The 13,268-nt window shown below is 35.1% G+C and overlaps 2 protein-coding genes and 1 non-coding gene across 3 annotated transcripts; 2 read left to right on the top strand and 1 right to left on the bottom strand.

Moving 5' to 3' along the window:
* The first annotated feature begins 440 nt into the window (after window positions 1-440).
* Window positions 441-512, top strand: TRNAP-AGG (transfer RNA proline (anticodon AGG)). The gene has a single exon. It is a non-coding gene; the product is annotated as a tRNA-Pro (tRNA).
* Window positions 513-5,326: 4,814 nt separating this feature from the next.
* LOC132162388 (MLO-like protein 6) lies at window positions 5,327-10,497 on the top strand. The gene is made up of 15 exons (XM_059572622.1): window positions 5,327-5,449; window positions 5,552-5,609; window positions 5,717-5,988; window positions 6,161-6,277; window positions 6,363-6,423; window positions 7,388-7,476; window positions 7,583-7,657; window positions 7,785-7,879; window positions 8,633-8,682; window positions 8,814-8,854; window positions 8,962-9,135; window positions 9,666-9,701; window positions 9,818-9,885; window positions 9,965-10,025; window positions 10,117-10,497. Exons 1-15 carry the CDS (start codon window positions 5,327-5,329, stop codon window positions 10,495-10,497), a joined length of 1,701 nt encoding a protein of 566 aa, XP_059428605.1.
* A 287-nt stretch (window positions 10,498-10,784) lies between these two features.
* LOC132161667 (polyubiquitin-like) lies at window positions 10,785-12,234 on the bottom strand. Its single transcript, XM_059571838.1, has one exon. The coding sequence runs from the start codon at window positions 12,098-12,100 to the stop codon at window positions 10,952-10,954; it is 1,149 nt and encodes a 382-aa protein (XP_059427821.1). The 5' UTR covers window positions 12,101-12,234; the 3' UTR covers window positions 10,785-10,951.
* Between the last annotated feature and the right edge of the window lie 1,034 nt (window positions 12,235-13,268).

Here is a 13,268-nt window from a genome sequence, read left to right as displayed (position 1 = left end):
TTTTTTTTTTTTTTTCTGGGCAAATGATTGAAGGCGTACTTGGTCTAGATTTCATTAGTTTCTTTTTGGGTTACCGTGGTTGCCATTCTTTACCGGCGGCCTGAAATTTCAACGTTTGGAAAAAAGACCCGGTCACTTATTTCCGTCTCCATTACAAATGTTATTTAGCGTTGGAACGACGTGTTAGTAAAAATAAGTATTAAATTTAATTTTTTACAAGTTATTATTAATAAAAAATTAATTTTCAGTGTCAAATCATTCTAATTTTATGACAGTTGAATAATAATTTATTAAATAGTATTATTATTTTTGTTATCCGAGTGACATTAAAAGGTTTTTTTTTTTTTTGTAAGGCCACAAGCGAACATTAGAGCACATATGTAGTTTGATTTTGGTTATACCTTTAGAATAAAAAAGGGACTAAGATATAACATCAAACAGGGCATTTGGTCTAGTGGTATGATTCTCGCTTAGGGTGCGAGAGGTCCCGAGTTCAATTCTCGGAATGCCCCCTCTGTTTTTCTTTTCCGAGATTCTCTCTCTCTCTCGGGCCTATGTTGATTGGACAAAATGGGCTTTTGGCAATCCGTAAGCTCAGAGCCATAATGGGGAATGGGCTGAACCTAAGAAACATACCGACAAAAACAATAAATAAATAAAAGTAAATCTACAAAACTTGAAACATTACTGCCAATCATTTGTTCGTTGAGTCCTTTCATAACTTGGGACCATAACAGCCAATCACTTGTTAGTTGAGTTCCAATAACGGATTTTATAACTTAGGACCATGACCGCCAATCGCTTGTTAGTTGAGTTCCCGATCTTGGGAATTCTAGGGATTTCAATTCATAATAGCAATCTCATTGAAATTGAACCAAAATTATTAAAATATCTATTTTAAAAAAATAAAAAACAAGTATTACTTTTAATTACTCACAAAATGTTGCAGTCTCAAGTAGTGTTCAAACAAAACGGAAAATTCTTGGAAACATCGGCCAATTCTACTCGACCTAACATGGTTAAAAACTAAAAAAAAAAAACAAACAAACAAACAAAAAAAAAAAAAACAAATAAGTCAGAATATATCTATTTCCTCAATGTATCATTTTGGACTTCTCGGTGCATCTATCATTTTGCATCACCACCATGGGTGCAAGTCTAGTGGCATTCGAGCTATAAATTGTGTTCTAGAGTTGAATTTAAAAGTGAGAAGTGTTTGGGATTATTTCTATACCATCAGCTTAGGTATTGTTAGTGTATTTGATAGGACTAGATTAAACTATAGCTCAACCGACTTGACGGGACGCCTATGATTTCCCATTGTTTAGGTGCAAATAGCCACTATAGTCATTAGTCACCCCATTTTGCCTTTTTTGCTTTAAAAAAATAAAAAATAAATAAATAAAAGTATTTGAAGCATCAAGATGCATTGTGTCTTAGTATAAATTAAAATTGTGAATGAACCGACAAGAAATGCAACGAATGAAAAGATAGTTTGTTCTAGTTAGTATTGGGAAAATATTTAGCTTGAAAACGGTCATCGAGCTATGAGATTGATGAAGAAAATAGTGGGGATGCTAATAATGCTTATAAAATGATTACATCATTCATAATCATTTTGCATTTGATGAAGAAAATTATGGGTAATACCGATGCTCTCTATGTCAACATTTGCAACAAAAATTGCAAGACATCTTGAATGTTATTCAATTAGTTTTTAATACATAAGCATCATCCAAAAGTTGAGAGATGAAGATTGGGATAATTTGGTTGAGAAATTAGTTTTTTTTTTTCCTACAAGTAATTTGAAATTAACATTCCAGATTTAAATGCTCCTTATGTCGAAGGTCGAGGTCATCATTGACGAGATCACATCACATTGAAACATCATTATGATTTTAACATATTCAATGCTATACCATAAACTTTCAATTTTGCATGAGCTTGATAGTAGGTTTGATAAAAGGGCAATGAAACTCCTAACACTTGGTTCAACTTTTATCTATCTTATAAAGATGTTAAACATATATAGTCACATTGAAACATAAAGAAAGGATGTAAAATTTGTATCATCTAGAGTTGGCATGTTCTTTTGAAAGAAGTATAGTTTCATTAGTGAAGGTTACAGGTGAGGTGAAGAGCGGCATATAAAAACTAAAGTAAGACTTGGTTGATCCGCGTATATTTTGTTAAATCACAACTTTTTTCATAAGTTTAAGCTTATAAAAAGAGGTAAATTTAATCACTTAATCAACACTTTAACACTCCCCCTCACGTGTGGACTCAAACTCTTTTTTAATAGGTGAGGCTCAACACGTAGAATATTTAATTTAAATAAGGGGTCATTTGACGAAGTCAATGTTTGAATTTATGACCTTTGACTCCAGTTTAATGTGATAAGAAGAGGTAAATTTAATCACTTAACCATTAGTTTAACAAACCCCTCACGTGTGGGCTCAAACTCTCTTTTAATAGGTGAGGCCCAACACGTGAAATTTTTAATTGAAATGGAGGGTGAAATGACGGAGTCAAGGTTCGAATTAAGGAGTCAAGGTTCCCAAGATCTTTAGCTCTTATACCATGTTAAACCACTAACCGCCTAACCGCTATAACCGCCTAGCGATTAGCGGTTATTGGGTTTACTAACCGCTAACCACCTTTTTATATAATATATTTTTATAATTATAATTATAAAAATATTTATACATATAATATAATCACTTGATCATTAAATCACAATTTTTTAAAAAAATAATTAAATCACAATTTGAGTATTAATATATTATCACTATAATTTATATGATTATATCATATAATCACTTTATCATTAAATCACAATTTGAGTATTAATATATTATCACTATAATTTATATGATTATATCACATGATCAATTGATCATTAAATCATTTGATTATATAATAACAAACTATACATATATAGTATGACATAACTCATAAGTATACCAATTCATACTAATACAACAATTAAATATCTAAAGACTTATTTACAATGTATGTTATAAACTTATAAGTCTATATATGTTATAAGTCTATATAAGTCTACATATGCATATGAATAATATAAATGTATAATATGAATACTTAATCATATGATTCAATGATAATTCAAATACTTTATTCAAGACTTCAAGTGAATCGTCTTATTAATATAAAATGATGATATGATTTGTATAATATCAAATTAAGTAATTGACATTGGATTAAACAATGACCAATTAATGTCTTACTTATAAACACAATTTAAGTATTAATGTATTATCATTATATGTTGTGACAGTTGTCTGAATTCTGAACTTTTTTTTATATATTGTGTTGAATTTATATATATATATGTTGTTCTTTTTTAAGAAAAAAAAAAAAAAAAGTTAACCAGTTATGATTTAATATTTAAGGAAATTTTTTTAAAGTACAAGTAAATGTAAATTTTCGGTCAAATATTTTTGATTTTTCAATATAGGCTCTTTTTATAGCAATTGGGGCCCAAGAAGACACTAAAAAAAAAAAAAGGCCCAAAAAGCCCAAAAAAGAAGCTAAAAAGGCCCGAAAAGGCCTAAAGAAAGCCCAAAAAGCTAAAAAAAAAAAAGCCAAATTTTGAAAAAGCGGTTAGCGGACGGTTATCTATTTCACTAACCGCTAAGGCGGTTACGGTTAGCGGTTATTGCCAATAACCGCTAACTGTAACCGCCTTGACACTCCTAATTTCAAATATCTCTTAACTTGGCTTCTTTACTTGGATTTCTCCTAACAAACATTAATCAATAACAGCTAACCGTAACCGCCTTACACTCCTAATTAATTTCAAATATCTCTTAACTTGGCTTCTTCACTTAATTGGATTTCTCCTAACAAACATTAACTATATATGCTCCTAATTTCTCTCCTTAATTCGGGCTACCTAGCTGATAGACTAATTCAATATATATAAGAGCCACGCACACAAAAAAAATATATATATCAGTAATTTTCGGGCAACTTTATATACGTTCAATGAGTGTATTATTTCTCTTAGTCCTTTTTCTCCATAATCTTTCTCAATAGAGAAATACTATATACAATATTTTTATCTTATAATGCTGTTGATGGAGCAGTCTCAACCAACATTTAGAATTTTATTTTTTGTTTTTTATTTTTTTATTAAGGCTGTCACGTCAATATTGTAGGATGAAAATATAATGTATATAGCATTGCTCTTATAAAAAAAAAAAACCTTAGAATTTTATTTTAAATTGATATATATATATGACTTTTATGCCATATAATATCGCATATTTTAATTTTGAGAGTTGTTATACATTTATTTCTTTCCCATATCTTGTCTATCTTTTTTGTAAATTCATGATTGAATATGTGAGATCCACTATAAGTCCTACAAATTTAACGACAAATATTTGCCACTCTCTTATAGAAGGATGGACAAGAGATGAAAAACATACAATTTTTCTTTAATTTTTATACAATTGACAAGAGATGGATGGTGTGACTGTCAAAATCATTTATGAGATCTGCTATTTTTATTTTATTTTATTGTCATGTCAATATAAATCTACTAAATAACACACACACACACACATATATATATATATATAATAAATATTTTCACAAGAAATTTGTATGTATCCGTGTATATATATATAATAAATATTTTCACAAGAAATTTTTATGTATCCGTATATATATATATATCGATAGATTGAAAAAGGCGTAATGGCCGGGCATCTTGCATGCGCACGGTCAAAGACACTCGATCTGCTAATGGTCCAACGAGTGACGATAGAGAGAACACGGGCGTGCATCAATGGTCCAACGAGTGACGATAGAGAGAACACGGGTGTGATGCACGCCCGTGTTTTTTAATATTTTTTAATATATATATATTTTTAATTATAATATTAAAATATATTATTTTAATATTAAAAAATATTAAAAAACACGGGCGTGGCATCACGCCCGTGTTCTGTCTATCATAACTATGGTCCAACACAGATGATGTTTTGTCTCATTCTCATTCTCAGGATGCACAAAGCTTCCATCCACCCACAGTCTTCTCTCCCCTCCCCGAACCACGTCCAAAGTCAAAGTCTACAACTCCCCTCCACCATTGCTTAATTCCTCTACGTAAGACTCCACTTATATTGGACGGCAAAGCTTAAGTAGTCGCCTCCCCAGCTTCCTCGTTATTTCCCTTCTTCTATTATACACTTCAGAAATCATTTTCCATTGAATCTTTCAATGTGCTTTTACTTATAGTGATGATCGATCACTTGCTTCATAATTCCGTCAGAAAAATCAAAGAAATTGGAAGTATATGGCGGGGGCAAAGGGGGGCCGATCTCTGGAGGAAACGCCGACTTGGGCAGTAGCACTTGTGTGTTTTGTGTTGGTTGTCGTTTCTATCATCATTGAACATATTATTCACTTAATTGCTCAGGTAAATTTTGCATTATTTAAGATTACTTCTTTTAAGTACGTACTGTTTAATTAATTAATTAATTATCTCAATGAGGCCGATCTGCACGTACGTACCCTGCAGTGGTTAACAAAGAGACGTAAAACAGCTCTTTATGAAGCGCTTGAAAAGATTAAATCAGGTACTTGGTTTTAATTAATAAAGCTGATTTTTTTTTTTTGTTTTTTTGGGGGGGTTTATATATGATGAAGAATTAATTAATTAACACATAATTAATTTGTGTGTCAGAGCTAATGCTATTGGGGTTCATATCCTTGCTCCTAGCAGCCGGACAAGGACCCATTTCAAACATATGTATATCAAAGGCGCTCGGGGCAACATGGCATCCATGTACCAAAAAGCATGACACCAAATTGAACAAAAACGAAGAGAACACTACTACTTCCTGCGACAACGGCCACCGAAGGCTTCTAACAATCTCGGATTTAGGCGGCGGCGGCGGCGGTATTAGTCGACGTGTTTTAGCCGGTGCCGGATACTACGACAAATGTGCGGACAAGGCATGTTGAAATATATTATTGATGAATAACTTATTAAACAAATTAACGTTTTATTTGTTCTTCATATATTATTGGACGTCGCGTACGTGGCGTTTCTTTGACGCTTCGTGGTATGTAGGAAATTTGAAGTAAGTTTTTTTGGGTTAATATATATATATATATATATTTGCAGGAAAAAGTTGCGTTGGTTTCAGCCGATGGCATCAACCGACTCCATATCTTCATCTTCGTGCTTGCAGTCGTCCACGTGCTTTATTGTATAACAACTCTGGCTTTCTGCAGAGCAAAGGTGATCGAACTCATGAAATCTTTTCTCTCTCTCTCTCTCTCTCAATAAACGTTATGCTGATCGAACTGTGTCGTTTCGTTTGCAGATGAGAAAGTGGAAGACGTGGGAGAGGGAAACCAGGACATCTGACTACCAGTTCTCACATGGTAGGCTTCACTGAACGTACCATGGAAGCTACTACATATATACTATAGCTCCCTCCCTTCCTATACTCCTAATTAATTTTGTTGTTCGATCGTCCCAAATGTTTTCGCTGACGGAGGGACATGACTATGAGCCATGCACCCCTCAATTGGCCGGGGGGTTGGCTTGTGAGATACGTACCCTCTCACTTAGAGGGTATAATAGTCTTTTCATTTTTTTTTTTTTTTTTTTTGGGAGATAAAAATGGCTAAAGGTCTTATATTAAAATATTTTTAAACTCAGGTATAAATTGACCAAATTTAAAAGGGTTTTGGAATGATTTCTCTAATTTAAAAATCTTATATATATGTCAATCACAATTATAACTCTAACAATAATAATTTCCCTTCCTTTTCACAAATTTTCAGTAACATGTCAATACGATGGATTCTGATCTTATGCAATACCGTCATATTGCATGGAGTGCAATAGATTTTTCTTAGAAACTAGCAATAAAAAATAAATAAATAAATAAAGTATATCTCGTAGTTTTTGTGGATGGCCGAACCACCTCTTAATCTATGACAAACAAAGGTGAGAGGTTTAGTCCCACACACACTAGCTATCCTTTTTGTTCCACTCATTTTCTTTAATCTACACCAACCAAAAATAGATGTACCTTAATTTTTTTTAGACATCCTAAAATAAAAAATATATATATTTTGACATTTTCGAAAGTACCTAAATCTTTCTCAAAAAAACAAACAACATTATATATTATCAAAAATCTGCCGAACCATCACAAGGAGGAAGGACACTTTAGGAAATGAATAGATTATTTAGCACCCATGAAACTTAGAACTAATTAATAAGACACTTGTTCTGAATCGAAAGGAGTAGCAATTTTCTCTTAGCAGGCATAGACGTTGTTCTTTGTTATTAGTTATTAGTTATTACTAATGGCTAATGGGGTTTTTTTTGTTGCAGACCCAGAGAGATTTAGATTTGCCAGGGAGACATCGTTTGGACGAAGGCACTTGAGCTTTTGGAGTCGCTCATCTGTTCTCCTATGGATTGTGAGTATTCACATATTTTCCTCTTTTCTCCTTTTTCTCCCTTTTTTATTTTTTATTATTATTTTAAAAAAAAAAATTGAGGGGGGAGGGGTTGTTTTATTTGCAGGTTTGTTTCTTCAGACAGTTTGTTAGGTCGGTCCCGAAGGTCGATTACTTGACCCTGCGCCATGGATTCATTATTGTGAGTCTTCTCTCTCTCTCTCTCTCTCTCTCTCACTCTATACATATATAGAGAGAGAGAGAGAGTTTAATTATATATAATTAATTAAAGGTGATATATATAATTGATATATGATTTGCATGGGCAGGCACATCTGGCACCTCAGAGTCAAACAATGTTTAACTTCCAGCAGTACATCAAGAGGTCTCTTGAAGAGGATTTTAAAGTTGTTGTTGGGATCAGGTGCACGCTCTTATTGCTTCACAATATCCCACCTTCATTTTTTTTTTTTTTTAAAAAAAAAAAGATTACTTTGTTAAATCATACTCTCCCTCATTATTTATTCAAAACTTTAAGTTGAAAGGAAATAATGAGTTTAATATTTTAATTTATTTACATATATGCAGAAACTAATTTTTGAAAAAAAAATAATAATAAATTTAGTCCCTAGTACTCTTTAGGTTTTCATATGATTTCAATTTAGTTCTTAAATTTTCAATTTCGGCAATTAGGTCGTTAGACTTTTATTTAGTTTCAATTAGATCACTTCATCAACTTACACTTATTTAATTAATAGTATGTCGTGTAAGAATCAATTAATGTTACATGACTCTCGTTTAATACGTCCTATATCAACTATATATGCTGAATAACACAACTACTTTAAGTTATAAATAAATTTTAAATTAAAAAATAAAATAAAAAGGAACATTAGCACTGGGATGCCAATTGTGTCACGTGAAACGTATAATTAGTACATAATGCGTCAAACAAAAGTCACAAGACATTAATTAATTGGTATGACGTGGCACTGATTAATTGCATTGTATGTTAACAAAATGACCTATTTAAAATAAAAAAAATTATTGAAATTGAAAACCCGGAGTTAATTAAAATTGCATGAAACCTAAGGACTAAATTTAATTTTTCATGCAAAACTTTTCATAACTCGAGTTAAATATAGACTACTTGAGAGTTTCCTTTCCACACTTGCAGCCCAACGATCTGGTTTTTGGCCGTATTGTTTCTACTCTCTAATACTCATGGTAAGTTTTTTCCTTTTGTTATTTTTTTTTTTTTTCTCTTTTTCAAGTGCAACTTTCTCATTGGAAAGTGGCAGAGCTCGTTTGGATGGAAAAGCATTACCCCTATGGTGTTGTTCTCTTTGTGCATGTAGGGTTGTATTCCTATCTATGGCTGCCCTTCATCCCACTGATTGTAAGCATCATCTTGGTCCATTTGATTTGTTCGATTAATTAATTTGATGGAGGTGCAGCAAATTAATTAATGCATCCATCTAAAATGGTGATGGACATGGGTTGCAGATAATCTTATTGGTGGGGACAAAGCTACAGGTCATTATAACTAAGATGGGCCTTAGGTTTCAAGAGAGAGGCGAGGTGGTCAAAGGAACCCCGCTGGTCCAGCCCAGAGATGACCTTTTCTGGTTCAATCGCCCTCACCTCCTTCTTTATCTTATTCATTTTGTTCTCTTTCAGGTACCCACTAAATTAATATTAGCAATTCGTATCAACTTGTCCCTAATTTATGTCGTGCTGACTACGGGTCAACTTGAATTTCATCTGTTTAATTAATTACATCAAAATTTTCAACTCTAATATGACACATTCAAATTAATAGATGATACAATACGACCGCTAACTCATTTAATAACTTATTCAAATTAATAGATGATACAATACGACCGCTAACTCATTTAATAAATAAATTGTGCTAGGTTGATACGACCTAATCAGCATAACCCATTTAATAAACACATCAAGTTGGGTTGACTCAAGCACGATCAATGTGAAATTGTCCAAAAAAATTAAAAAAAAATTAATTTTAATTTATATGACTATGAATTTTAGCCTTTTTAAGAATTTTTTTTAAAAAAAAAAAAAAAAAAAAAAATCCAATTTAATTTATACGGCTTATGTTGTTACTCATGAATTAAGCGAGTTGCCATAACTACTATCATCATCTGATATCATTTTTTAAATTTCTTTTTTTTTTTTGGCTCTTGTAGAATGCCTTTCAGCTGGCCTTCTATGCGTGGACTTGGGTAAAACATTCAGCAATCTCAGCAATTTTTAAAGATTAATTTTACTAGCTCTCCTCACAAAATCCCAACAAACTGATTTTTAATTTTGTTAATCTTCCCTGCTGTACATGTATCAGTATGAATTTGGCTTAAAGTCTTGCTTCCATGAGAAGTTGGAAGATGTAATCATCAGAATATCCATGGGGTGAGTTTCTTCCTACACTACAGCTATGTAAATAATATTACTGATTAATGAAACTAATTATTCAATTAATCTCATGCAGGGTCCTCATACAGTTTTTATGCAGCTATGTCACTCTTCCTTTATATGCCTTGGTAACCCAGGTAAACACGAAATTTTCCCAGAGAAAACGTGTCTTTTTCTTATAATTCATGGGTTTAAAGAAACGAAAAAAAAAAATGATCAATGGAACAGATGGGTTCTACCATGAAGCCCACAATCTTCAACGAGAGGGTGGTAAATGCAATACGAAAATGGCACCAAACAGCAAAGAAGCACATAAAACAGAGCCGGCAATCGGCAAGTACGCCGGGCACTCCGCTGCATTCGGCGTCTCCTGTCTATCTCCTGCGCCACTACAAAGGTGATCTTGACAGCTTTCCTACGTCGCCGAGGATGTCCGGTTTGAACATTGAAGATTGCGAGATGGGTCGTTCTCATTCTCCCTCTCGGCGCCATGATCATGGAAAGCAGGGACAAGAAGAGAGGGATGCTCATGAGTTACGCCCCACACGTGCTCGGGAAATTGACATTCACTCAACAGATTTCTCATTCGAGAAAAGATGGATAAACTGAAAGACTGCTGATGAGTAAACGAGCTAAAAGGCGAAGAGATGAGACTGAAAGATTAGTGATTTAGAACCAGATGATTGTCACCAACCACAAAACCTCCACAGGAGGAGCTGAGATATGGCCCATCTCTGTTATGGCTTTTTCATATTAATTTAGGTTTATTTTCCTTGTTCAAGTAATTTATTATACTTTGTGATGTAATCAAATCAAATCTCAAAAATTTGAAGGCTCCTGGTTGAGATATAATTCACCCAAAATTAATGGATCACGAATCAAGAAAAACACAGAAATTTGAACTAAGTAGCACAATTTGATTAAGAAATAGTAGTAGTAATCACATTTGACGAAAAACAAGATTAACTATTCAATTTATTCAAGGAGGATTATGCTAAAACCAAGGCGGCCAATGATCAACAACTGAACCACCACAAACCCAGACACAAGAAAGGAAAAGCAATTACAGGTTACCACCGCGAAGGCGGAGGACAAGGTGGAGGGTGGACTCCTTCTGAATGTTGTAATCAGCGAGAGTACGCCCATCCTCCAATTGCTTTCCGGCAAAGATGAGCCTCTGCTGGTCCGGAGGAATCCCTTCCTTATCCTGAATCTTGGCCTTCACGTTGTCTATTGTGTCCGAGCTCTCAACCTCCAGCGTGATGGTCTTCCCTGTCAGAGTCTTCACAAAGATCTGCATCCCTCCCCTCAATCTCAACACCAGATGCAAGGTCGACTCCTTCTGAATGTTATAATCGGCAAGGGTGCGGCCGTCCTCCAATTGCTTGCCGGCGAAGATCAATCGCTGCTGATCCGGAGGGATCCCTTCCTTGTCTTGGATCTTGGCCTTCACGTTGTCGATGGTGTCGGAGCTCTCGACCTCAAGGGTGATGGTCTTCCCGGTTAGGGTTTTGACGAAGATCTGCATACCGCCGCGGAGACGGAGCACAAGGTGGAGAGTCGACTCCTTCTGGATGTTGTAGTCGGCGAGGGTGCGACCGTCCTCCAACTGCTTTCCGGCGAAGATGAGTCGCTGCTGATCCGGAGGGATCCCTTCCTTGTCTTGGATCTTGGCCTTTACATTATCGATGGTGTCGGAGCTCTCGACCTCGAGGGTGATGGTCTTCCCAGTTAGGGTTTTGACAAAGATCTGCATCCCACCGCGGAGACGGAGCACCAGGTGGAGAGTCGACTCCTTCTGGATGTTGTAGTCGGCGAGGGTACGGCCGTCCTCCAACTGCTTTCCGGCGAAGATGAGTCGCTGCTGATCCGGAGGGATCCCTTCCTTGTCTTGGATCTTGGCCTTTACATTATCGATGGTGTCGGAGCTCTCCACCTCTAGGGTGATGGTCTTCCCAGTTAGGGTTTTGACAAAGATCTGCATCCCACCGCGGAGACGGAGCACCAGGTGGAGAGTCGACTCCTTCTGGATGTTGTAGTCGGCGAGGGTACGGCCGTCCTCCAACTGCTTTCCGGCGAAGATGAGTCGCTGCTGATCCGGAGGGATCCCTTCCTTGTCTTGGATCTTGGCCTTTACATTATCGATGGTGTCGGAGCTCTCCACCTCTAGGGTGATGGTCTTGCCGGTTAGGGTTTTCACGAAGATCTGCATCTTCCAAAACTAAAGAGAGAAAAAGAGATTTTGGAGAGAAAAGCTGAAATCAATTGGAATCTAGAGCTACTTTCAACCAGAGACTGATGAAGGAAGAGAAGCGTGAGAGGACGTCCTTATATAGAAGACCTTATCCGACTCAATGATGTTATCGTATGCGTGCGTTTGGGATAAATTCAGAAATTACGAGGAAAAGACCGGTGGAGAAAGCGAATCCACGTCCTCTCGAGGGCGTTCCAGAAGTTTCTTGGTAGCGACGTGGCCAAGTATCCCAATGCTATACTTGGCACTGGCCCCTCATTATTTTTATTTTTTTTAATTGAATAAAAAAAAGGGTTACAAGAAATATTATCGTGATCCGAAAAGAAGGATAAGTTGGTGATTCTAAAAATGAAAAAAGGGTGGACTCCCAACAATAGACCCAAAATAAATTAAAACAGTGCGAAAATAATTACAAATGGTAGAGAATGGGTCAAACAAGTGATTCGGTCCTCTCAAGAGGCCGCGCAAAGCGGTTACAGAAGCAAAAGGGAAACAGATTAAGGCAAGCCTATCTGAACCTCCACTTGAAAACAGTGGTTGGAAGAGGCTAAAGCGATAGAAACACTGTTCAAGTCCGAATTCAGGACTGTGGAAGAGAGAGGCACCAATACCAAATCAGATACAAAAGTCTCCACTAAATGTTCAAAACCAATATACATCATGAGACAATAACCCACAAAACACAAAAACACAAAAAATACAAATAAAACTGTGAAAATACAACAAGAAAGCAACAAAAAAATCAGAAAACAGTAGCAACGGCCAGGAAACGGAGTGGGCAATCACTGGCCTGCCGGTGAATGAGATCTACGCACCAACGCGTGGTGGTCGGATCGGTACTAGCCTCTCATTGATTATGGATAACGATTCTTGCTAATTATTTATTCAAATTATTAGTAATTTGAGCGAATAATGTAATTGTTTAAACAAATTTTAAATTGTTCAATCACCTATTTAGGAGTAAATTTTATATAAAGTTTTTCACATTATTTGTCTAAATTATTAAAAAAAAAAAAATCTCAATCTAATTGTTATTATTCATAAATTGTATGAGATATGAATCCTGAACTGAATATCTAAATTCTATTTACATTAGTGACGTAAATCTCACTTTTTAGTTTTAGAG

The sequence above is a fragment of the Corylus avellana genome, chromosome ca9, assembly GCF_901000735.1.
Source record: "Corylus avellana chromosome ca9, CavTom2PMs-1.0".
NCBI classification, from domain to species: domain Eukaryota; kingdom Viridiplantae; phylum Streptophyta; class Magnoliopsida; order Fagales; family Betulaceae; genus Corylus; species Corylus avellana.
The sequence above is the reverse complement of the archived record's forward strand: the minus strand, read 5'-3'. Positions and strand labels throughout refer to the sequence as shown.